The sequence below is a fragment of the Lepidochelys kempii genome, chromosome 16 (genome assembly GCF_965140265.1).
Source record: "Lepidochelys kempii isolate rLepKem1 chromosome 16, rLepKem1.hap2, whole genome shotgun sequence".
In the NCBI taxonomy this organism is placed as follows: domain Eukaryota; kingdom Metazoa; phylum Chordata; order Testudines; family Cheloniidae; genus Lepidochelys; species Lepidochelys kempii.
Window position 1 is genome coordinate 25,139,081 of NC_133271.1, and position 27,871 is coordinate 25,166,951.

A 27,871-nucleotide genomic window follows, 5' to 3' on the forward strand; every position below is an offset into this window, starting at 1 on the left:
TTCCAATACGTCATGAAAAAGATGGAGTGCTCTTTGCTGAGAACTAACAATATCAAAGAACTGGTGTTTATATGTTTCAGAGCAGTAATTAATGGCTTGCATCAAATGAAATGAAAACACATAAATGAACAGTGTTTTTCTTATAACTACATGGGGCAATTATAAAATCATTAATCTCACTCCATAATTCACAACTCCACCAAGAGTGAAAAATTACTTGCTACCACAATTCACATTCTTAGACCTGATATTTTATTACATTACAAATAACTAATTCTTAGAACACATTTGTATATAGAAAAAAATTGCTGTGGGAATCACGCACATAATCTATATCTATCCATTAATTTATTCCATCTTATTCTAACATTAATAAGGTAATATCACATAGCCCTATTTCACAGAAATGATTTGTAGCCTTTATTAACATGGAAGGTGATGTATCTGAGCCAGCACCTGGCTGATCTATTCATCATAACATTGTCCAGATTGCAGCAGTCATATTTTTAAAATAAGTATGTTTCTGGACTGTGTCATTCTTGAGGGGACAGAAAGTACAAGCTGCAATTCCATAGCCACATTAAGAGTTTTCAAAGCTATTTGCATACCAACAAGCTAGGTCAAAGGCCATACAGACTGTCTGACCCTGCACCTCCATTGAAGTCAGTGTGAATTTTAGGTGAACAAGAAATGCAGGGGCAAGCTCTAAGACCTGGTAGGGTTGGGGCCAAGGGGTAAAGCATGGCACCCTTTTACAACACAGAATCCTTCTTCTTTTGGTCAAAGGCAATATGCTTTCAAATAATTATTTTGGGCAAACCTCAGCATTACTATCAAAGGGGAAAAAATTAATCGCAATTAATCGCAGTTTTAACAGCATTGTTAAACAATAGAATACCAATTGAAATTTATTAAATATTTTGGATGTTTTTCTACATTTTTCAAATATTTTATTTCAATTTACAACACAGAATACAAAGTGTATAGTGCTCACTTTATATTATTTTTATTACAAATATTTGCACTGTAAAAATGATAAAATAAATGATATTTTTCAATTTACTTCATACAAGTACTGTAGTGCAATCTGCTTATCATGAAAGTGCAACTTACAAATGTATATTTTTTGTTACGTAATCGCACACAAAAACCAAATGTAAAACTTCAGAGCCTAAAAGTCCACTCAGTCCTACTTCTTGTTCAGCCACTCACTAAGACAAACAAGTTTGTTTACATTTATGGGAGATAATGCTGCCCGCTTCTTATTTACAATGTCACCTGAAAATGAGAACAGGTGTTTGCATGGCTAGGTATTTACGTGTCAGGTACGCTAAACATTTATATGCCCCTTCATGCTTTGACAACCATTCCAGAGGACATGCTTTCATGCTGATGATGCTCATTAAAAAAATAATGCATTAACTGAATTTGTAACTGAACTCCTTGGGGGAGAATTGTATGTCTCCTGCTCTGTTGTACCTGCGTTCTGCCATATATTTCGTGTTCTGGCCATCACGGATGACGACCCAGCACATGTTGTTCATTTTAAGAACACTTTCACTGTAGATTTGACAAAACGCAAAGAAGGTACCAATGTGAGATTTCTAAAAGTAGCTACAGCACTTGACCCAAAGGCTTAAGAATCTGAAGTGCCTTTCAAAATCTGAGAGGGACGAGGTGTAGAGCATGGTTTCAGAAGTCTTAAAAGACCAACAATCCAATGTGGAAACTACAGAACCCAAACCATCAAAAAAGAAAATCAACCTTCTTGGTGACATCTGACTCAGATGATGAAAATGAACGTGGGTCACTCTGCATTGCTTGGATCATTATCGAGCAGAACCCGTCATCAGCATGGAAGCATGTCCTCTGGAATGGTGGGAGAAGCATGAAGGGACATATGAATCTAGTGCATCTGGCATGTAAATGTCTTGTGACACTGGCTACAAAAATGCCATGCAAACGCCTGTTCTCACTTTCAGGCAACATTGTAAACAAGAAGAGGCAGCATTATCTCCTGCAAATGTAAACAAACTTGTTTGTCTGAGCAATTGGCTGAACAAGAAGTAGGACTGGGTGAACTTGTAGGCTCTAAAGTTTTACATTGTTTTATTTTTGAGTGCAGTTTTTTTTGTACATAAAACTACATTTGTAAGTTCAACCTTCACAATAAAGAGATTGCACTACAGTACTTGTATTAGATGAACTGAAAAATACTATTTCTTTTGTTTCTTTCGTTCAGTGCAAATATTTGTAATAAAAAATAAATATAAAGTGAACACTGTAAACTTTGTATTCTGTGTTGTAATTGAAATCAATACATTTGAAAATGTAGAAAACATCCAAAAATATTTAAATACATGGTATTCTATTATTTTTTTTAATCACGCTATTAATCAAGATTAATTTTTTTTAATTGCTTGACAGCCCTAATTTGTTTTTATTTAGTGCTGTGACTATAACAAAGCCAATATTTCAAGGGACACTGTGGTAATGGCCCTAACAAACCACAATAAATCATTTACACTATTTGCATTAATATATTCAAAGTATGAATGCAAATTTTCTTTCACTGGCACAGAAGTTACATTGACTAACCATATACATCGTCATTCTCTCCACAACCAGAACCAGAATGGAGACACCAACCTAACTAATGTTTTAGTCAACAGAAATCTGATCCGTGTCATTTTGTTCCTAGACAGTATATAGTTTTCATACAAAGGCAATATAAAATATGAACGATTCTTATTTATGACAGAAACAGTGGCTAAAGTCCTTTGTTTTGAAACTCTCTTCACATACAGAGATCACAAAATACAATCATCATTAAAGGCATTAAATTTAGTTTTCACAGATATAATTGCCATCAGGAATCAAAGGTAACAAAGACGGGCTGATAAGATAATACTTAGTGATAGTGAGCATCTCTTAAATTTTTAACCTTTTTAAAGTAAATCTGCTTTTCTTCATTAATATTACTGTATTGCAACACTGTACTTCATTTAATATGCACAGTTAACATATCATCTGTCTAGTCGTAACAAAAAGGTTTTATTTGTCTCTTCCATTGCGTTCCTTTTAAAAATAATAAAATTACTTTAAATTAATTTAAAGTTTCTACCGTAAGAAAAAAAAACAGGAAGTCGTCTGTTTGGTTTCTCTCCCCTGGAAATGTTTTCTGTACTTTTTACCATTAAGACTCATTGAGCCGGATTCACGTTTACACTAAGGACACCTTTCACCACCATTATATTTTACTTCTGACTCCCAACTATGTGATCGGCCATCAGATTAACACCTTTTCCAGTGCAAGAGAATTTTAGGTGTCACATATATTTGGAGACAAAAGCTGTGCAGAAAACTAAGGATTTCAAGGTTTCTATCATAAAGCACTCCCTGTTTTTTCCAAGAATAAAATCACACTCACAACATCTCTTATTGTGGAACATTTCACACAGGCATTACAAACTTAAATGGATATGCATAATTTACAAATGTGTAAAAAGAAGGAAATATTTACCTACAGGGGAGGTTACTGAAAATGAAAGCAATTACTGGCTGATCTACATTATGGATTAATTGTCTGCAAAATCTAATTTAAAGATAGAGCTGTTTTTAAGTAATACAAACTGGTAAAACCTGATATCCAGGAATAATACTTGTAATAAAGCCCCAAAATTAAACATATACACCTCCACATACTGCACACACACAAACTACACTAAAAGAACATTAAGGTTGTTAAGTCAAGAACTCGGTAGTTAGGAAATGCCAGGTTGCCTGTGCAAACTTCATTCATCCTCCTTGTGACCATTCATTATGATACAGTCTTTAATTACATTATCATTTCCAGGGAAAGTCCCGCTCAGCCCCAGGCTAGAGCATGCCCAGTGTAGATGACAGCTTCAGGGAATTTACCTGCAGAGCTCAAAGCAAGTCTCTACTGAGCATTTGTGAACTGCAATTTTTCATAGGCTTAGAACTTGCCCAAATTTGGGCAGATTTTCATGAGGATGCCAAAAGGCATATTCCTGGCACAAAGGCCACCTCCTTGCCAAATTTCAAGTCCCTGCACCAAAGCATGGAGGCACTTGAATTTCCTAAAGAAAAAGATGTCCGAATTTTTTAACATGAGCAAAACAATTTATCTTTTCCTAGTCTCATTCTTAGAAACAGCTGAATCGTTTTGGCTGAAATTTTCAAAAAGAAATGAAACCTGAGGTGCACTCCTGGCATGGAAAATTTCAGCCTGATTAAAGTTTGGCAAAAAGTTATAAACAACTGAAAACAGCATCTTATGATGGGAAGTATTGGGCAACCTTCATACTAGGTGGAGCTACCAGCCCTGCCTATAACATTATATAATGTTCCTAGGCTGAGAGTCTGTAAACCAACTTTCAACCAAGAACACATTTTATGGTGTAAGTTTATAATGGGAATTGTGGCAGACCCTTAAGCAATAATAGAGCTACCTTCCAAGGAGTATAATGGAACGTCCAGATTCTCCTCTAGTGTAAATCAGTGTAAACCAAGGGAGTAAGAGTCAAGGAAGCCAAGTCCATTTACACCAGCTGAAATCTGGCCCAAAGAAATGAATAATCAGCCTAGAGTGACTGCAGAATCTCAGATTCATGTTAGTGCAGGTACCTTTGGGAGGAAATGGAAAGGAGAAGCAAAGAACTACCAACATGAGAGAGATGGTGAGATTAAATTTATTGACACACTGGCTTAAATCTTGCTCACCTTACTCACTTGAGTAATGCTGCGCTAAAGGATGGCAGCATGCCAACTTGTGTGAGTAAAGCAAGCAGGCTTTGGTCCATACTCCAATACTGGATGTCCCAAGACTTAAGAAAATATGTATCATTAATTGCAAATGCTGCAGCCTTTTCTATGCTGAAAACGAAGGAGTAAATTATGCCAGACCTGGAAAGAAAGACACCGCATATCTCGTAAAAATGTATGAATTTTTTAAAAAGGCTGAGCAGCTCCCCAACACCGAAAACATCTGTTCATTTTTCTTCTCCTTTCGGGCGCCAGACAGGCTGTGATTAATACATTATGGCTGAGAAAGAGATGAGATGGCATTTGCAGAATGTGAGCCAAGGCATGATTTTTTTTCCCCCACAGAAGGGACAAAGTACATTTTAATCAAATCAATTTCATAGGCAGAAAGTTACTTTCCTAACTGGCTCCTCAGTGACACTTCAGATTCCTGGGCTAGGGTTACCATATTTGAACATTCAAAAAAGAGGACACTCCGGGGGCAGGGAATTTGCTCGCCCCCGCCCCCTGTCCCAACTCCACCCCTTCCCCGCCCCCATTCCAACCCCTTCCCCAAAGTCCCCTGAGCCGAAGCCCGACCAACCCCCAAGGTCCAAGCCTGCGTGGCCAGCCAGAGCCGCCAGCTGTGCAGCAATGTTCATGCTGCTATTTTCAGCACACTAGCTCAAGCTGAGCTAGCATGAGTCTGTCTACCCACACTGGGAATCACATCTCCCAGCTGCAGTACAGACATACCCTGAAGCCAAGAGACAAGGAAGAAGCAGAGCCACACTGAAAATAAATTAGACATTAAGCCCTTGCTAAATCCAGTGACATTAACCCCTCTCAGCTTGAAAAGGTGCAGCTTTGAGGTAGTATACCAAGAGTCCGGAATGCTGGAGTTAGATATTTCTCCATTGTGTTAAATCAGCAGGCCTTCCTTAGTGTGAAAGGAAGATCCACGAGTCTTACGAGCTACACCAATTTTTCTGTCTCAGTTCAGTAAAGCACTTATGCACATGTGGTACTGCATTGACAAATCCTGGCCTAAATGGTTAATTTTCTTTCATCACTTCCAGGGTAAGAAAGCAAATATCACAAGTTCAAATTCGTGATTGTACTTAGTTTAAATTCCCATTTCTTTCAGTGGAAGTTTGCAATCAGCAAGGGCTGAGGCCCTTATTCAGCAAACAATCCCTATTCAGCAAAACATTTCAGCATGTGCTGAAGTGCTTTGTTGTATTGAGGCCTCTGTAAAGATGGCAGGATTGAGTCCATAATGCTGCAAAGCTGGGCAAAGTCAATATTTATTGATATTGAACTCAAAATGATTATTAACATTTTGAGAAAAATCCATATGCAATCACAGGACTGTGAAAGAAATCCTTTGCATCGGTTAATGAATTCTAAAATGAAAACCAGCTTTAAATGAAAAATACTGGTAGCTTAATTATAAATACTCTGTAATAGGCTACCATATAATTACTGTCTGTGTAAAAGGAGACACAGCCAATCTGCAACTTTGGCATTTATGCTCTTAAATACGTTGGTATTTAATATTCAACTCACACCATGTCCTTGCTTTCCGATGCATGTTTGGCAGATCAAAACGAGCAGCTCATCTTGGTCTGGTTCAACAGAAGTTGGAGCAAGAGTTCGTGGAAAACTGGTATCAACACTTTACTTATGGCCTCAGATGCTAAACAGCGTCCAATACTACAAACCCGTACTGTTTATCATGAGCACACTGAAATCAAAAAGATTGCTTATGCTACTGAGTGCTACACTAGTTGTAAGTGTTTGCAAGATAGTATCATAAAGCAGGGCACAATATTTGACTTGTTTATATCTCAGTTCACTGTATGTACACAAAGAGCCATGCTCTGCCCTCATTTATATATCCCTGCAGCCCCACTGGCTTTTTATGCTGCTTAGGATGGCTGTTCTCCATTTTCTCCCAGCTTCTTCTTTGCCAAACCACCATTTGCTGCACAGACCCATAGGTTACAGAGAATTTTTGTGGCTGGACTACAAGAGACTGAAGGGATGGAAGGGAGGAATGTGAGCACCTTTCCTGCCTATACATTATATCCCATAGTATTGTTCCCATTGGAGAATCACAGGGAGGGAAGGGGAAGCCAAAAAGCTTAATAATGATCAACTTAAAATCTAATAATATGAAAATAGCTATGATTTAATTCTATTTTTGTGATAAAGCAGGATGACTGACCAGTTTACACTGTATGGAAACATGTTTAATTTTGAACAGGTTACGTTCTCTAGTTCATTTTCAAAAGCAGAAACTTTTAATATGAGAATGAAAAGTAAAAAGAAAGGAAAACAGATGCCAATAAAAATTTAATTAAATTAGCTGTTTCTCAAGACATTATGATTCAACTCTAATTGGACAAGCAGGTCTCCTTTCCCAATCTGATAACATAAAAACAGACTGAGGTTAACACTAGAACTAAGGGCACTGCAGCATACCAATTACTGCAAACGTATGGTACATTTTTGGGCCAATTAATTGCACTGTGCTGAAAACGAAACCTTTTAAAATTCTGCAACTCTCATCAATTCTTGTCTATTAACATTTTTAAATGAACTGGGCCTGTCATTTGTCTTGCTTGCTTGGTATGTTCTAAGCGCTTCCAGCTGTCCCTCAACATGGGGTCATTTCAGAGATTCAAAATAAAACTGAATTCACTCTCTGTCTATATACAGGAGTTAATGTAGTGACTTTAAAAATCATAAATAAATGTTCAGAACATTGCATATGAATACCCAGAAAACCTTGAAGAAAAGTGGATTGTTGATAGCAGAAGTCTTATGCAGTGGTGAGAATTAAGACAGTCACAATCCTAAATGACAGGTTTCAGAGTAGCAGCCGTGTTGGTCTGTATTCGCAAAAAAAGAAAAGGAGGACTTGTGGCACCTTAGAGACTAACCAATTTATTTGAGCATAAGCTTTCGTGAGCTACATCCGATGAAGTGAACTGTAGCTCACAAAAGCTTATGCTCAAATAAATTGGTTAGTCTCTAAGGTGCCACAAGTACTCCTTTTCTTAATCCTAAATGAATCTGTTGTCGAGCTTGCAGCAATTTAGTGCAATATTTATGTGAGTCTGAGTGACAATTCATTAGACCTCTGACTTCCTAAAGAAAGAACAGTCAAAATGAGAATGAAATTGTGAAAACAACCTCATTGCACTTTGTGTGGATAACTCTGAGGAGACACCCTCTGTTTTATTGTAATGTCAAGATGAAAATGTGCTCAAAATGGTGCTTAAGGTACCGATTTAAGGTGTTGTTAAAAAAAAATGTAAAGATTACAGGAACTGTGGGCAGTAACTAGAGAGCACAAATGGAGTGGATATAAGGTGCAAATAATCAGTAACTACTGATCTGAGTTACTACGAAGAATTCTTTCCTGGGTGGCTGGGAAGTCTTGCCCACATGCTCAGGGTTTAGCTGATTGCCATATTTGGGGTCGGGAAGGAATTTTCCTCCAGGGCAGATTGGCAGAAACCCTGGGGGTTTTTTGCCTTCCTCTGTAGCGTGGGGCATGGGTCACTTGCTGGAGGATTCTCTGCACTTTGAAGTCTTTAAACCACGATTTGAGGACTTCAGTAGCACAGACATAGGTGAGAGGTTTGTTACAGGAGTGGGTGGGTGAGATTCCATGGCCTGCATTGTGCAGGATGTCGGACTAGACGATCATCATGGTCCCTTCTGACCTTAAAGTCTAGGAGTCTATGATTCTAAGATGGCAAAATGAAAGTATGCCTGGGAAGGGTTAGTAGATATCGTTGAGGACAAGAGAAGAGTGCACAGTCTCACCTTACACTTTCCTTTTTGAAAATTTGTAAGTTTTACTGCAAAATTACTAACAGTGCAAAGTTATTAATAATTATTAATTCCTATCTACATTACAGTAGCACCTAAACTGAGACTGGGCCCCATTCTGCTAGGCACAGTATACAGCGAGTGAGAGGCAATCCCTACCCTGAAAAACTTACACTCTAACCAGACAAGAGAAAGAGTGGAAAGCACTATTATCCCCACCACTTCAATGTAGAACTGAGGCACAGAGAAATTAAATGATTTGGCCAACATCACACAAGAAGCCTGTGAGAGAGATGGAAATTTAATTTGCATCTCCTGAGTTCAGTCCAATGTCTTAATCACAAAAGCAATCTTCCTCTTTTAAAAATACCTATGATGGTTTGATAGAGGAAAGTATTTATGTGGATTATTGAATATATCAATGCTAGGGATATAATTTTATTTATTTCTGAAGACTTAAATCTATTACTGTCCAGATGTAGCTAACTGAACTGCAAATTTTGTCCATTAAAACATGACAGATTAAATGTGAGTTAAATCCATCTCTCTATTAGCAGATCTCTTCTTCTCCACATTACATTTAGTTCCAGGGCATGTACAAATTATTTGCTGTACTTTTTAATTGAAGATTGCAGTGCTTGTTGTAGTAACCTTCTCCCATCAAGTGGCTTTCCAAGCCATTGTCAAACAACCCCCTACCACCATGCAGTGGCGGATTCAAGATTTTGCCACCCCTAAGCCCTGAAATAATTGCCACCCCCCAGCTCAGCTCCACTCCTCCTCCTCCCCTGAGCACACCGCCGGGTCCTGCTTCTCCCCGCTCCCTGCCAGTGCTTGTGTGCGAAACAGCTTTGCGAAGGATGGGAAAGAGGGGGGAACTTGGCGCGCTCAAGAGAGGAGGCAGGGCCTGGGTGGGGATTTGGGGAAGGGGACCAATAGAGGCAGGGAAGGGGCAGGGAATGGGTGGAGTTGGGGTGGGGGCATAGGGCACAAACCGGCAATGGGGGAAGCAGCCTCTGGCTGCTATTATAAATTTGCTGCCCCTGCAAATTTGCCGGCCTAGGCATTAATATACCGCTGCCACCATGCCCACCACCAGCATCATCTGCTCCTCCTCCATTTCACAAATTCTTAAACTTGGAGATGATCGTTATAAGGGAACTATTTTAAGTCTGTAATTAATCAATGGAAGCCCAGACAAAAAACTCTTGAGACTGAAGGACGAATAAGAATGGAGAAGCAATTCTGGAGAAAGATGGTACCTAGGCATCTACTAGATTTGCTTCGCACACTTTTAAACACAGTAATTCAGGCTAGTACTGCTCAAGCATTAATTGATATAAGTTTTAAGTTACCCATCACCCTAGTCTCTGTACAGTACAGAAAGACAAGGTTAACAGATTTCACCGATTTGCTTCAAGACACTTGAGACAAAGGGTCACTTGTGAATGTTCCTCTCCATATGGCTAACTCAGAAGCTGACTGAATGAGTAAAGGAAACAGAGAAGGAATGATACTGAATTTGGCAGATTGACTGATGAAGGAAAAACACAAACCATGTAGGGAGGAAAAAGGGTCTGCTCAGTGTACTCAAGAAACTGTATGCCAGAGAGCTCCTGAACAGAAAACTGGGTCACATTTAGAAAAACAGTAAGATGTTAACATTAAAGGGCTTAGAGAGTCCAATGTCAAAAGAGCAATGTGGATGCGCTTTGTCCACTTTAAAGCAGAAATATGACTTGGAATGGAGAACTGGAGGGTAGAAAATTCCTTGAGAAGCACTTGAGTAGCTAGAAACTTGACCAGATTTCTAAAGAAGAACAAGAGAACAAAGATTTCTGTAAAAAACAACGAGAAGTCCGGTGGTACCTTAAAGACTAGCAAATTTATTTGGGCATAAGCGTCCGTGGGTAAAAAACCCACTTCTTCAGATGCATGGAGTGATGTATATAAAAGCCAGGGCCAGCGTTAAGAGGTAGCAAGCAGGGCAATTGCCCAGGGCCCCATGCAATGTTCCCTCTAATTTTTGACAGGCTGTGTGCGCAAAAAATTTCTTCTGTGCAAATTTTTGTGCTTCTGTGCAAATTTTTATGTGCACGGTGTTTCGCCGTGTGCGTGGGGTTTAGGATCTGTGTGTGCACACAGCTTAGAGGGAACAGTGGCCCCATGTCACAGGGGGCATCATGAAGCTAAGTTGCTAAACTGCATGAAGCTAAACTGCTTCAGCCCCAGGTCGGGGGGGCTCAGGGCCCCATGCTGCAGCCTCTTGCAGTGGGATTTCAGCTTTCTGCCCTGGGCCCCAACAAGTCTATCACTGGTCCTGCTTGGTGGACCCCCTGAAACCTGCTTGCGTCCCCCTCAGGGGGCCCCAGACCCCTGGTTGAGAACCACTGTGCTAAAGGTTCTAAACAGAATATAGACATGATGACTCTTTAATTGCTTCCAGTACCATAGCTAAGAATATGAATTCTGAAAGTAGAAAAGGGGACTCTAACATCAGCAACAAAAATGCCAAGATTATACGAGTGGTAAAAGAAGAACGGAAGAATGCATGATAATGTGGTAAATGGATAGTAACAATAAGAAAAAGGAAGTAGCAGCTAAGTATGTATGGCTGCAGAGTGAGCACAGTGCAAAGCACTGATTGCACAAGGACATGAAGCAATGCACTTATCTATCAGGAATTGTCTTGATGAGCTACAAAACCACCCTTGAGGAAACTTACATGTAGTGGAATGTGAAAGAGCATGCTCCTGTGTAGTTCTATAACTCCTGGCCTTCATGGACGCAGAAGAAACAAAGGATGAAAATTCAGCGGTCTGTTGTAGTGAAGCAGACTGGGTATCGAGCAGCCCAGTATTCAATGGCCATCAAACTCAGAGTAGTACAGAATTTTGTAACAGGGCACTTACACTAAGTATTAGGTGAAGAGATGAGTCCTGTTTGAGAAAGAGCAACATGGAAAACCAAACTGAGATGGACTGAATCTTAGGGTGGAGGGCATCAGAATGCAGCATATGGAAGTAAGGTCTTTTTTGATCTATAACATAGTTCTACTGCAGCAGTGCTTGTCTAATGCAGCAACAAGCCAGGACAGGATATAACATAATGGGTGTAGGGATCATTTCTGTGACCTTCAGTGATGAAGTCTCATCCACTTAACTATTAGGAGCTAGTGCAAATCTATGACATCAAAAGGCACAGCTGCTCAGAATGTAGCTTCAGACAATCAATCCAAATCTCTTGATAGATCAATGCAACTACTGTATAGCTCTTCCTTTATTAAGCTGGGTGCATGCCGGTAACTTGCTTGAAACTATTTGTCTCTGATAATGGGCCCAAAAAATGTACAATTTATGCCAGAAAAGCTTTTTTGTGTAGGGCATGCAAACTCAGCCCTTTTTCCAGTTAATGAAGAAGCAAAAAAATTGAACAGAAATGTGCCAACATTGGTTTAATTTTGTATCATGCTACACTGTAAATAGGCCAATTAATAGTAGCAAAATAATAATACACCTTTTACAATTTTCATTTCTTTAACTCAGCAACACACCAGAATTAATGCCATTACTTTATCTGTCAAAAACTGATGTTCAAATATTATAATTAAAGATAAATCAAACTATGGTATAGATGTAAGCTAACCTAGAGTTTAATTTTGAGAACTCTTATAAACATATCAGGAAGTCTTAAACTTTCCCCTTAAATTATACTGAATCTTTAAATATTTGCCAATTAGCATAATAAGCTCCCATAAGATGGATCCTAACATCAGGACTTCTACTTTTTGAACACTAGGTTAATTCACCACTGTGTTGCTCCAGTTCTAATGGAATCACACCAGCCCAGAAATGAAACAACACAGTGGTGAGTCAGGCCCGTTATTTTTTAATGTATGCCTTTACTTCCCTATTTAACAATGATCCAAAACATTAAATTTGTATTACCTCTATTTTTAATTCCAGCATAACACTAGGGTCTAACAGGAGGTACTAGCACACCATGGTTTCACACTACACGCTCAAGGGGATTTTCGTTTTAAATGATCTCAGCTGTATACAGTGACTGCTAATTTTCTCTCTCTTATTTCATTCCATTGTGTTCACAGCATGGTTTTCATATCCTGGCCAGCTCCCTAACTGTAAAATCCATTTATACTGGCAGGGTTATTTTCTTTGGAGATGAGGTAGAGTATTCCTTGAAGGGAAAAAAACTAATTATTAACAGGGGTTAAAAAAAACAGCTTAGGCAGCAGTAAAGAGTAGCTCGTTGGCTTTATGGAACCTGTAGTAGATGAATTCAGTCTTCAACAAACAGTGCTGTAAGTAGCAATAGAGAGAATGCCTTTAAATAGTGGGTTTGACTGAGTGACCCTGCAAGCCAAGTATACAAAACCACAAACCAGATCTGTGCCACAAATTTTGGTTTAGATAAGATTTTGCTACACCAGCCCCGTTGTAGACTGATTCACTAGCTACTATTGTAATGGTTCTAGAACAGTGGTTCCCAAACTAGTTCCGCCGTTTGTGCAGGGAAAGCCCCTGGCGGGCCGGGCCGCTTTGTTTACCTGCCGCGTCCGCAGGTTCAGCTGATCGTGGCTCCCAGTGGCCGCAGTTCGCTGCTCCAGGCCAATGGGAGCTGCTGGAAGCAGCACAGGCTGAGGGACATACTGGCCGCCGCTTCCAGCGGCTCCCATTGGCCCAGAGCAGCGAACCACAGCCACTGGGAGCCGCGATGGGCCGAACCTGCGGATGTGGCAGGTAAACAAACCAGCCCAGCCCGCCACGGGCTTTCCCTGCACAAGCGGTGGAACAAGTTTGGGAATCACTGTTCTAGAAGATGTGGTCTACTAGAGGGTGATGACAGAGGAACATGTCAAGAGCACAAATGAAAAATTGGAGGTTGAAGATAAAAGGAGCAGATTGGGGTTCTAGAGCACCCATGTAAAGTTAAAGCCAGATGTGGCCTGAGAGAACCATGCTCTGAACATCAGACTGGTGCACTTGGTCCATGGCCTCTCTGTGGAAAAATAACTTAGGATTCAAATGAAAACGAAAATTAAGCAATGTGCACTTGTCTAAAGTTATACTGTCTTAAACAAGTACAGCTGTTCTTATAGCTTGACAGCAGCGCATTTGTTTGTGCATGCTGGAGGCCTGTGTTGTATTCCCACTAATGACCTCTCCCCATAAATTAATTTATTGAGTGTGCATCTTGTGATGTCTGTACAGAGATTTGTGACAGCTTCCAGTTGTGTAGATGTAAAAACAGTTACATTTCAGAAAGTTGGCTGCTGTGATAACAGCACAGGGTTTACATTAATTCAGTTTCCACTTTCCTTCCTGACTGGTAGATTGTCCTCTGATGCTAGCAGTCCGATGGGCGACTACAGAAGATGCTAGCAGTCCGATGGGTGACTACAGAAATGGAGCAGTATTCATTGGAATGGACAAAACGCATCCTTTGGTGACAAAAGCCAACATGTTTAAATGAATCTTTAAAAATGAAAAATGAGGTGAGTTCAGCAGTGAGAGGAGTAAGTGTACAAGCATTTCACCTCTGAAGGCTGTAGCTTAAATTAGGAATAAATGAGAATGGGCTGTGGGTCTCTGCTTAGTCCCCTTTTATGAACATCACAAAATCACTGCATAATCCAACTTCCTCTGCACAGGAGAAACCTAGGACTAGAAGAGGAAGTGCTGCGTGTCAGGGTTCAAGGCACTCTGAGAGTTGGGGGAAAACTCTGACTGGAATCACAGGAACTGCAGTAGGTCAGGCTTTGTGTGCACTGGAACTACAGGAGAGGGAAAACTGCCAGCTCAGATTCAGCTGCACTAGTAGTGGTGTTGATTGGGAAAGTTTAAGATCCTACCCCCGCCTTCCCCACACACACACACACACACACACACACGCCCCCCCTCCAGGCAGTGTTACTCCTTTATTGTTGTGAGCACCAGACTCCAAAATAAAATATATGGAAAGGAAGGCACTGGCAATCGTAAAGATAAAATCACTGCAGACAATCATACAGTTACCTGCATAAGCAGACACTAATGGTTCTAGAGGATACTAAAATAAACAAATTTACAACTGAATTGCAGAACAAATAAGGTCACAGAGTTTCTCATCAGTGAGAGGTGTAAAACCAGTATTCTATCATCCACCTTCTCGACACATTTTGCATTGAGACTCTTAAACCTGCCAGGGTCACAATACCCTTGTCACAGGCCCCATGATTGAAACATGATTGTGCCAGAGCTGGTGCTCCCAGCAGAGCCTATTAAAGGGGTGGACCTGCACCTGGGCTATAAAGGGTCAGAGGAGAGGGAGTTCAGTGACAGCAAGGCTAGAAGGGGAACTGCAGAGTGAAGCTGCAGAGAGAGAGGGCCTCCTGCAATACTCCTTGAAGAAGGCAAAGAAGGCGGGCCCAACCTAGCATCTTCTCCAGCTGCTCAGGCAGCCGGAAGGGACAGTACCTCAGGGAGGAGAGGCTGTGCCTGCCTTAAGGCTGAGCGGAAGGTTGCTTTGTGGTTGCTTTTTGGAAATTTGTGTTAATAAAGAAACCAGACCTCAAGAATGGTTGTGATTGAATAATCAAAACTGTGTGGAGTTTTGTTTAAGGATCCTGGAAGAAGGGGAAAAAAGAAGCAAGGTATCCCTGACCAGGAGGGGGCATCGGGTGGTAGCCACCCTTTTATAATCATAATCTCAGAAATATGTACAATGAGATAAATCAGTAGTCAATGGCGCAAATGATTGATTTTATTTTCATAAATATAAAATACACCATTACATATTCCATATTTCTGTATTCTCTTTAAACAGAACTTGGGAGCATTGGGGAAGGGAAGATTGGGAAACTGACTAAAAAGCACCTGGAAAATAAACTAAACGCAGCAGTCTAGGTGATCCACTCCTTTTTTAAAATGTAAATGCAAATACCAGAGGCCTATTTAATTCTCAGATCTAGGTATTAGCAGTAATAGTAAGAAATGGGACCAAGTAGTAGGAAGGTTCACAGCCGTCTTATAATGGTTTACAGCTCAGCTGGCAGAATTAGACCTGCCAATCACTGGCAGAGAGTGGGAGCAAGAACATAAGAACGCCATACTGGGTCAGACCAAAGGTCCGTCTAGCCCAGTATCCTGTCTTCCAACAGTGGCCAATGCCTGGCCCCCAGAGGGAATGAACAGAAAAAGTAATCATCAAGTAATCCATCCTCTGTCGCCCATTCCCAGCTTCTAGCAAACAGACGCTAGGGACACCATCCCTGCCCATCCTGGCTAATAGCCATTCCTCCATGAACTTATCTAGTTCTTTTTTGAACCCTGTTATAGTCTTGGCCTTCACAAAATCCTCTGGCAAGGAGTTCCACAGGTTGACTGTGCGTTGTGTGAAAAAAATATTTCCTTTTGTTTATTTTAAACCTGCTGCCTATTAATTTCATTTGATGACCCCTAGTTCTTGTGTTATGAGAGGGAGTAAATAACACTTCCTTATTTACTTTCTCCACACCAGTCATGATTTTCTAGACCAAGAATATAAAGAATATTTCATTCTTTCATATCATTACTGCAGAATATCATGTGTTCCCCAACCCAGAGCCCACTATTTTTGCCCCATATCAGCAGAAGTTGCCAGAGTGAGGCAGATGTGTGACCTTTCCACTGGAAAAAAAACAAACAATTACTTGTTTTCTTATTCTTCTGTGCAGGAGTCTCTGCAAGTCCTTAACTGAAGTTTCCTTCCTAGCTACACGCAGTTAAAATAAACCCTGATACAAATTAGAATTATAGTTGGTCTCTCACAACAGTGTGGTATCAACTAATACTTGCACACTGATCTTGTAAAAATTTATGGACTTTCCTGAGCAGAAGAATAGTTAATCTCATCTGTCACTTGCGAGAGCCACGTAGCGAAAGAGTGGGAACTGAGCATATAGCACCAAGTATCTTCCAAGAAAGTAAATCAACCACAATAACACAAATAAATTACAAGACTGAACTCAAAACTGAATAACCCGGGAGTTGTCTGTTCTGACAATGAGCACTTAAGAAGCAATACAGATGGACAGTACAACAGCAAGATCACACCAGATAATGAACAACTGTTTTTGCAAACATGATGAACTGATTATTTTTGTAAAAGCCATAGATTAAAATGTTTCTTTTCTGTTATCATCATTAAGGACTTCAGTCCAGAATAAAAGGCGTATATTACTTGTGGATTTGCACCTCCATCTTTTTTATTAGGTGAGAAGCAGGTATTATTCCATGACCAACTGATATCTTTAATAATAATAAATATGAAATAATTGTGAAAATGCACTGCTAAAAACCCATGCCCTGTTACATTTTGCATGTTTTCTATGTCAGAAGTACAGAATGCTTAGTATCTCTCTTGAGCCATGTAGGAAATATTCAGCTTATTCTAAGATAAACATGTAAATCCAAATGATCATAATGGGACCCATAATAAGCACGGAGATTTAAACAATAACTATAACAATGGGTTACTATAACTGCAACTCTTTTCTGAAAAACAATTCTCCTATTTTCTCCAGGCTAATTAGCATTAAAAAGCCAAGACTCCAACATTTCCTTTCGGCACAACAGGGAAGCAAATCATCAGTGCCGGAAGGAAGAAGCTAAGATAATATGAATGATTTTCAAAAGATATTTAGAGCATACACACTCTAAATGATATACATGACTACCAATTAAACACCAGTCAAACTATCTGCATCTAACATCCAATTGCGAATATGTAGAGTGTGCTATCCACACTTAAGTTTAAGTCTGCTAAAGGAATACACTCTCCTCCTTAAATCCAGAGCTTTCTGAAGAGGAATAAATTGCTTACAGGTAAGAAATGGCTATTAACCATTTTAATTTAAATCCTTTATTATTGCTACTACAAACACTTAAAATTAGGTACCAAAAAAGAAAAAGTTTTGTGAAACCTTCTGAAACAGATTTTCAATTGGAGACACAATCTGAACAATGATTTGCTTCAGTGATTATCTTAATTAAACTGCTGTTTACATGAGCAAAGTTGATTTATTTCAGTATTGCTTAGCATCATTACACCATCCATTTAATTGTGCAAATTTCCTTTAGATCAAATCACCCACTCCACCTCAAAAAGTTATGAAATGCATGTGAACCACAAAGAGCAAACTTGGAGCAAATGTAACTGTAGGAAACATTGTAATATAGTAGGATGTGTTTTACATCACAAGATATAAAAGACTAATACTACATCACAAGACTATCGGTCTAGACCAGCATTTCCCAAACTGTGTTCTGCGGAACACTGGTATTCCGCACAATGTGAATAGGTGTTCCGTGAAAGAATCGTAATTTAAAAAAAGGGTCTTGAACTTGATTTTTGTACTACTTTATACACACTTTCCAGTTAGAAATTGTTAGTTCAAGTTATTTTAAATTTGTATTTTTGCTTTATATTTTATTTTATAAAACATATTTGAGCATAAGTAACAATTTTCTATTTGAAAAACCAAACGACTACAAAATAATATTATAAGTGTTCTGTAAATATATACCAGGTGTTCCGTGGCCAAAAAAGTTTGGGAAACGCTGATCTAGATGATTTCAGAGTAGCAGCCGTGTTAGTCTGTATCCGCAAAAAGAACAGGAGGACTTGTGGCTCCTTAGAGACTAACAAATTTATTAGAGCATAAGCTTTCATGGGCTACAGCCCACTTCATCAGATGCATAGAATGGAACATATAGTAAAAAGATATATATATATATATACACATACAGAGAAGTTGGAAGTTTCCATACAAACTGTAAGAGAGGCTAATTAGTTAAGATGATCTATTATCAGCAGGAGAAAAAAACTTTTATAGTGATAATTAAGATGGTTCATTAGACAGTTGACAAGAAGGTGTGAGGATACTTAACTTAGGGAAATAGATTCAATACGTGTAATGACCCAGCCACTCCCAGTCTCTATTCAAACCCAAGTTAATGGTATCTAGTTTGCATATTAATTCAAACTCAGCAGTTTCTCGTTGGAGTCTCATTGAATACCTCTGTATGCTAACCATGACCACCAAGAAGGACATACGTCTTTTTATTTTACATTCAATTCCGCATTAATCTTGACAAGAAAATACGCTCATGATCTGATAGTAGAATACTGGCTATTAACGGTGCTGAGATGAAGATTTTCAGCAGATCTTAAGTTTGGGAACAAAATAACTACAGTTGCTGATTAATAAATGAAACCTGGAAAACACATTACTTTATAGCGTAGTTCTGAAATCAGAAGTGCATAGAGGTTCAAATCAGAAATTAGGAGGACAGTGCATTTATTGGCCATTCATTCAGTAAATATTCATACTGCAAGAAAACAGACAAGTTTTCAATGATGTTATTCAACAGATTTGTCGAGAGTTCCAAATACAGGCTCTCCAAGGAACAAACTTTGCCCCCAAGTTATTGGGTTTAATGCCAAAATTACTGGGTAAGATTCTGTGGCTGATGTTCTGCAGCAGATCAGACTAGATGATCATAATGGTCCATTCAAGCCTTAATATCTATTAAAACAATACTACAGCACAAAATGAAACTCACTGAATAGTGGATTCATTAATGTTTTATTTACTTCCTTTTACTGATTGTGAGTGAACCTCCAGTTCTGAATTAAGAATGCCTAACGAAAGGAGAATTAGGGCTGGAGATGAAAGCTACGGCAAGAAGAAAACCTAAATTTTGGCTCATGGGAATTTATTTGATAATGTCTAAAAAAGAGGATTTTTCTGTAGTCTTTAACAATGCATTTTTTTCAGTTGGACCCATTTTTTAAAATGAGGAGAGCAAAAAGGAAACGAGCAATGAAAACATGTATTTAGTTAGCTGCCTTTTTGCTTTAGTTCTCATAAGAGCTATCCTAGGCTCTTGTAGGTAAACTACTGAGCAAAAAACTGCATATGCTGGCTAGAGTTATAGGGTATGTTGAAGGAAACTTCCCAGATGAACCTCATGGAGTTGGCTCTGAATTCTCCGCTGCGGGATACGGAGGGATTTTGTCTCCAGGCAAGAGGCATAGAGTCCCAAACCGGAAGAGATTGGGGATTCAAAGGAGATAGGAAGTTCCAATCTTGTAGATTCTGCACCCTCAGAATAGTGTACCTCTCTTGCCCAAATAGATCTCTCTCAGGAAATTTTGCTATGATTGGTTCCTCTGCAGGCAACTGGCCCTTAACAAAGAATACAGACACAAGGAGGAAGTTAATGCAGCAAAAAAGAGCATTAACTTGTACAAGGTTATCTGCCAGTGCTAGACAGGAACATACTGCAGACAGTGGGAATCTCATGCCTCCTTTCCAGCTCAGGACATACTTCAAAAATACTCAGCCCATCAACATTGTTTTGATAAGAAAGAAGGGCTTCCATGGGCTTGGGGGAAGAAAGGGAGAATGCCATGTTGGTTCTGCTCTTCCCTTCCACTCTGTTTTGCGTCTGTGTACCTCACATCATTGGGCAGCACAGGACCACTCTCAATACTACACTAAAAGAACTCTATTTCTCTATTATTCAGTGTGCTACAGAGCTCCCGATCATGCAAACAAACACTTATGCATACACTTAATTGTAAGTACGAGTGGTCCCATTGAAATCAATTGGGCTACTTTGAGACATAAAAATTATGCAGATGTACAAGTATTTGCAGGGTCAGGGCAAACACTGTAAAGGGCTATAATGCTAATCAAATGCCAAATTCAGTACACATAGCAAATATAGTCCACAGATGCATTTAGTGGTCCTCATTGAGCTGATCTGTATCACTGTAAATTTTCAATGACTTCTTATTGGCATTGCCAAAATAATTATTGGCTCTTAGTGGACCTGAAGGCTCTGACTGTTGCTGGAGATAATCAGATGTACAGCATAATAAATGCACTGCTTTGATTTTGCTTAACTCGCACTTTCAATGTAATATATCACTTCACAGGGGAAAAAAAATCAAAGCTCCATAAAGAGTAAAAACTAAAGAAAAAATTAAACTACAGAATATATATGACCTATTAATTTTGCCTGATAATGAAGTATTTTTGGATGATTTCTAAAACTCACTTTCATTTTGATGCTTCATTTATTTTAATCTAGGAGATAATTAGAGGGAAATCAAATCCATCCCCAAAGCAGAATAGTCACCTGTCTAAGATGACATTCATTTGCAGCTTGCGATTTTTTTCTAAATTTTTTCCCATGTGTTCAAACTGAGTGTTACATACACTGCCAAATTTTATTTAAATCAATGTCCATTAACAACTTATCACTAAAAATAAACTGGAGGATGTTTGATGCATGGTTGGTTTTCAAAACATGACTTCTTTATGTTATTTTACTGGTCTTAATGGGCCTGATTCAGTTCTAACCATGCAACCAATAAGAACTGGAATAACAATAATATTGCAATCGATACATATAATATTTTGCTTAGTCCTCTGTGTCTTTAGCTGGTTATTTAGCTATAATCTTTAAGCTGGACCCTTACAAAGAAGGAATTTGTGTGGAAAGGGGAAACAGGCACATTTTAGCACTCACTGAAATCCAGCTGAAATGGGTGAGAGAGGAGAGTCACAAAATGAAAACGCTATAAAACATTTTCTAAGAAAACAACCCAGAGGTATTTGGTGCTTGAGTCCTATCACGCTAAAGTTCTGCACTTTATTGTTACACTAGTATAATTGTTGGTAAAGGGTATCAGAATCATATAATATTGTTACACTAGTATAAAATTGGTAAAGGGTATCAGAATCAAGCCCTTGACCTTTGTATATAGTGAAGTTTGCACTATGGCCCACAGCCCCCACCAGAATCTACATCCAGTCAACCACCTTAAAGTCCCCTGAATGTTTTGAGTACAATTCTGCTCCACCTTTGATTGACTACCCATTCCCCACTAGACAACTGACTATTTTCCGGACATACTAGCACATGACTCCAAAAGCTTTTGTAGACTTTAAACAAAATTAACCCTTGTTGCACATTTTCAGTGACAGTCAACCCTTGAGTGAATCCTCCTGGAAGAGGCACTCTGGCAGGAGCATGCCATCGTCAGTACAAGAGACGGTATTTACAAAGAGGAGGGATAAATCGTATCTTGATGCAAGGAGAGCTGTTGCACCTGAATTGCTATCCATTCAGACAAAAATATAACACATACTAAGAACTCAGCTCAGACATGGCAAAGACCTCCCTGAGAAGCACTGAACAAGACTGTCTTGTGCTGATGATACCAAGATACCCAGTAACAAGATCATCTGTAACCAGATTATCTTGAGAAAAGCTATGTCACTGATGAATTCACGCTGTGATGAGACAGTGGTTTATCTCATCACAGGATAATCCTATTATAAATTATTTTGCAGTGAAAATGTGCCATAAAAGATGCTCAATGGGTGAGTATTCCAAGCACATACTGGAGTGCTTCACTAACTTCCTTATTTGTAACCATATGCTACACCTTGCATCCCATACTTAAATATAGTTAATGAATGCATGGGATAATGGCTGAATAAATATAAAGGAGGCATAGCTTAATTACAGGAATAGAAAATAAGATCCACTTTGCAGATCTCAGTGTTGAAGTACTCTTACTAAGGGTTAAAATTAAATATAGTTAAGATCAGAGAAAGATTGCTAGGTAATCAGTCAGCATATATACTGGCTGCTACAACAAATAAATGTAAAAAACACTACATTTGAAAAAAAATAGCTGATTTTGTCAAAAATCATGCCTTGATTGCATGCTCCTTAGCAAGCAGAAGATAAAACTTTCCAACTGTATATGAACCCCTCCCCCCACACATATACACAATTCTACTTTTCCTGCTCTTTCTTTCAGCACAAGGATAGCAAAATTGTCCTTGAACTCATCATAGAATATGAATAACCAATTTAAGCTTTCTGCTAAGTGACAAGAGGAGAAAGGTAGACATTTTAGAGTAGAGACAGACCAATAGGCAAAGGTTCCTTAGTGAAACACCATTTTCCCCTTTCTTGGCTCCAAGAGATTGCTTAAAAACAAGGTGTTTCATTAAAACAGAAAGCATTTCTGCTTTCTCTTCTTAATCTTGTCCCACCACTGCCACTTCTGTGCAGGCTGTTTTACTGTTCCTCCAATGTAAGTCTCATTCCCAGATCAGCTCCAACTTTAAAATACAGTAGTAAGTATTACTAGTTACTGACTGACTATTGTGCTTTAGAATGATTATGTTTATTGTCACAGAATAAGGAAACAATTTTTACATGCAATTTCTACCTATTTCAGCTCAGATGGGGAAAAGTCATTCCTCAACAGAGCATTGTGTGACTTTCAAAGCAAATGTATATACAAATCTGCATTTCCTGACTTTGTGAGTCAAAAATGATGCTTGGGAACCAAAATTTATGGATTAGTAGATCACTGGCACTAATGATGGATCAATTTATTAGAATAAAAGTGCTCAAAAACTACTAGGATGAGTATGCAATAAGGAGCTATGCACAGGTAGTTAGATCTGATCTCACTAGATCACACTATAGTTCTTTAGAAAAGCATGAACAACTCTGAAAGCAAGGTTTTAAAACCCAAAAGCTTTTGAGCATTACTTTTAGGATTATTGGTAGGCACTACTGACAAACAGAAGTCAAGTCAGTAAACTTACTGATTATCTTTTCTCTTCTTTTTGTGCGGGTCCATTAGGCGAAGGGTATCTCTGATGACAGCTACTTTTATTTCTTCATCAACGGGGCTCGGGACATTTTCAAACACTCCTGGAGAAAGCTTTAATTTGCAAAGGATACAATTGTTCAGTGTAGAACTGCTGCTATTTATTACGTAGCTGCTCAAGTCTTATTCATATCCCTTAGATCATAAATATACAATGACAGAGCATAGAAGTCTTCAGTAAAGAATAAAAATTATCTGTTAACATATACAAAATGACACTATGGAAATTTTAGTCAAGTCACCTAAATACATTGAAAAAAAGATCATTGCCGTCAATGTTACCATTTATATACACAAACATGAAAAATGGTTAATATTCACCCAAATATAATTAACTCAACTGCCAGGATGTGGAATAAGTACATTTCTGACAAAGATGATGGAGAGCTTTCAAAATTCCAATAAGTCATGTTTCAAGAGTATCAGATTAGCAATGATTGCAAAGCCAAATATTACAAAAAGCCTTACAGGTTTCATATTAGCCAACAGCTTCCATCTTTCAAAAACACAAAAAGACCAAAAAAACCAACCCCCAAACAATTACATTCTAATATCATGTCAGGCTGGAAGGTCTTACCTCTTGCTCATGTTCTATTCTCATGCTGGGGTTTGCATTTACTTCAAGTAACACAGGCTTCAAATTTTTCATTAGGAGAATGTCAAATCCTAAAATCTGTGCATAACGCAACACAACATTACTTTTACTCGCTGTGATTTCTTTTAGAGAATTGCACATAACATTATGTAGTCAAGTTATCCATCTAACTAAAGAAACTTCTCTCCCATCCATGGAGCTGGAGAGCTCAACATGATTATCTAAATTCTTTGTTTTCCCCCCATCATTGGGGAAGCACTTACCCAGAGTAGGGACACGCAGAATCCCATTCCCACAGAACATTTTATTAATGATCTTTTTAAACCCCTTCCTTCATGAACAGGCTGTTATGACATCATGCTGTAATAAGAAGTGGAATGATGGGACTGGCTAAGGAATTTGAGTGGGATTCAGGAGATCTGGGTTAAGTTCTTAGTTCTGCCACAGCCATCCTGCATGGCTTTAGGCAAATCACTTAAGTTCTTCATGTCTCACTTCCCCACCTATACAACAAAGCTAATATTTCCCTTCTCCTGCACTTTATCTGTCTTGTCTGTTTAGACTGTAAACTCTTTGGGACAGGGACTGTCTCTTCCTATGTGTTTGTATGGCATTTAGTGCAATGGGGACTTAAGTTGTACCAGGATTTCCTTGGTGTGGTCATCTTTCCTTGCTGAGCCCTCTGAGTCTTCTCTGTAGCACACCAAAACACAGTGTCTGCTCAGCCTTTGCAAAAGTCCTGCTGAAGACACTACCTGCTTGCCTTCAGCCTGTTAATGCAATTGTGAGATTTGTTCCGATCTTGTTTAAAGAAAAGTGACCATCCTTGCCTCCAATTTCTCCAATTCATTCCAGTATCTTAGCTCTACACTCAACCTGCCATTCCTTAGACAAAAAACCAAAGTCTGATTTCACAAAAGCTCTTTTACTGTGACAGTTTTTTCCTCAGATAATCTGGTGGTTTGTACAGCACACCGCAACATGGACTTCTCCCTTCCTGAGGCTGCTAGCACACTATAGAGACCATTAAGGTAGGTGAAAACCTGCCACTCTCCTGCAGAGGAAACAAATTTACTGTGGACTCATCTAGTTGTTCTGTGTGACCAGAATACAGATTTGCCAATACCTACAGGCTCTTTGTTGTGGGGAGGGAAATAAAAAATGTCTGAAGTGTAGTTATCAGTAGAGCATTTTATTGTGGAATTAGACACTAATTGGTAAATTGCTGCTTCAGAGGTCATCTCCACTTTAATGATAGAGTTTGTTAATATAATCATAGCCTGTCATGGTTTTCTGGTGAGACCTGCCCAAATTACAGTTCTGCAAAGGTCATTTGTGATGCTGGACATTTCAAGACTCATCTTTCTTCCAGTCCTCTCTTACAAAAAGAAGCCAGCAAAAATCCTACATGGATGGAGGAAATTTTTCCTGGTTTAGCGAGTTGGTTCATAGAACACATAAACCATTTAAACTGACTGGGCCAGTTAGAAATCACAATGTGACAGACCACCTAACTTATCAAAGTGGCAATAATCTGAACTGGTCTTTTATGTGGAGAATACAGATGGCCATCCAGATGTCAACATTTGGAAGGCAGAGGTAAAAGGGAATGAGAGGGAGGGTAGGGGATTTGGAAATGTGCTAAGTGCTCAGCATTTCCCTTATGTACTGCCAGTGGTGACCTTCCTCATGCTGTTCATACTACATTCATCACTATCTGAGCATCTATGATTATTATGATTTGGAGTTTTCAACATTGCCATCTGGAAGCTTCAAAGAGGAGTGTTTGAATGTGACTGAAACCCCACAGAAACGATGAGGGTGTTTTTAAGGGCGGTGGGAAGGTGGCTTCAGGGACACTGATGAGGGTCTGCAAGCCAAAAAATGTGGTGAAGAGAATATAAATTGTGAACTTGCACAGGACATTGCCCAATTTTCAACTACTATCCCCACTAGTGATCAACAAACAGAATTCGAGAGAAAACTTGTAGAAAAAGAATTAAACATACAAGCTTAATCTATGCATAAAAAAATACCATCCCTCCAATATTGTTACAGGAATGGCTATAGCAATGATGAGGTTATATTACATGGGAGTGCACCCCTTACATAAAAATTCCTCACCTACCTGGAAGCAAGTTGGCCCAGGCTTTCCAGCTGGTATATCAGATTGGTAATAAACTTTCAGCTCTGGAGTCAGTGCAAGAACAGTCTTAATCACCAATGAAATTATATCCGACCACAGTTTCTTGATGTCAACCCCTTTGGAAGACAGTCTGTAGAGGACGCTTGAAAAAGTCCTTTTGCTGCCGGTGTTTACATTGTCCGAATGGATGAAGTTCCCGCTGTGAATATTCAGTGAATAGTTGGTTAAGTGCATAAATACCTGGTGCAAGTTTTTCAGGGTGGGTTCTCGATAGGGCTCTGTACAAAATCTAGAGAGTCCATCTTTAGCTATATAAATCTCTAATGGTTCTAAAGATTTCAGTAAGACATATAGACGAATATCAAATTTCAGTTTGTCAATCAGCAGCGGTTTGCTGATATATTCCTGGACTACAACTGGCCGGCTCTGTAGGTTTCCTGCCAGTCTAATGTCGCTGGGGTCTTTAATGAGGTAGATTCCATCCCCTTGACACCCGCCATCAGGTTTCACAATGAAAGTGGGCTTCCAGGGTGGATCGCTCTCTTTCATCATGCGAACCTAGAAGGAAAGAAGGATGATTAGATCAAAGAAGGACATGAATACAAGGAAAACACCTTGCTTATTTCTGAAGGAAAAGCTTTAATGCTACAACAACAGGTGAAAGGAAATTCCATGTATAGGTAAAATACACAGCATTACAGAAGTAAACATCATCCAAGTAAGAGTGGAAAATACACAGTGGTGTTGACAAGAACACAAAAATCAGTTCAAAAAAAGTGGGAGAGGAGTTACCAATGAGAAGGAGTTGCAGTTTATATAGCATCCCAACCTGTAAATGGTCCCAGGAACCTCCTTTTAATGTAGTGTGACAATATACAGCCTGAAACATTTCTTGTTCTTGATGTCCTCAGCCAGTGAGGATGCAGAACGACTCACTAACGTAAATGGAGTTGTGAGACTAAGCCTTCTGAACACTTTCTTAACAAAAATCATGAAACCTGGAAAAAAGCAGCCTTATTTTTTCAAGTTTAAATTTAGGCAAACACCACCGAGGAGGGGGAAGATAGAGCAGTAACTTGACATGACCCTGTTATTCATTTGTGATTAATGCTCTCTAAAATGGTTTGAAATAATAGCCTAAACCTTAAAGGATGGCGGCCCTGTCCTGAAGACACTGCATCTACCACTATCCAGCTATGACAAAATAGCTGCCTGCATCTTCCCAACAGTAAATCTTCCAATCTGAAGTTCACTTTTCACTATGTCCCAGTCACAACGGTATGGAATAAACTAAGGGCTTGTCTATATGGGGAAAGAGCTTGAAGTAGCTGGTGCATACTAGCTTCCCTGCACTAACTCCTGATGTGAACACTCTTACTCTGCATCAAGACTGCCTTTGTGCAGCCTAGCTTAAACTGCACAAAGGGAATAGCTAATGCACTTGAAATTCACATCCTAGCTTACTCCACATGTAGACAAGCCCTTAGAAGATGCTCTTTACACCAGTTAACCAAATCCAGACCTTAACTTCAACATGAATAGCACAAATGTTTGTGGTGCCTTTTACTTAATGAAGCTTTTGCAAACTAAGGTTTTATTCAAGAGACATGCACTTGAAGTTTCTGCCACGTACTTGCACCCTCCCGGTAAGGCTATGTCTACACTTATGGTGGTGTGTAGAGTACAGCCACTACACATGTAGCTACTGCCACAGGGACAGGCTCCAGCTGCCGGAGCCTTTCACTGGGGGGTGAGGAAAGGTTCCA

The 27,871-nt window shown here is 39.2% G+C and overlaps 1 protein-coding gene across 4 annotated transcripts in view; it reads right to left on the reverse strand.

The window, feature by feature from the left end:
* Positions 1 to 27,871, reverse strand: part of TTLL11 (tubulin tyrosine ligase like 11) — a 117,997-nt gene that overhangs the window by 55,119 nt on the left and 35,007 nt on the right. For 3 of the 4 annotated variants that reach the window (XM_073314937.1, XM_073314936.1, XM_073314935.1), the window contains exons 4-6: positions 26,088 to 26,663; positions 23,942 to 24,037; positions 23,300 to 23,418 (exon numbers count right to left, since the gene is read on the reverse strand). In XM_073314937.1, coding sequence (XP_073171038.1) covers positions 23,300 to 23,418; positions 23,942 to 24,037; positions 26,088 to 26,663 — 791 coding nt within the window. Of the gene's footprint in view, positions 1 to 23,299; positions 23,419 to 23,941; positions 24,038 to 24,600; positions 24,730 to 26,087; positions 26,664 to 27,871 lie in introns of all 4 variants that reach the window. The other variant, XM_073314934.1, reaches the window with a different exon arrangement.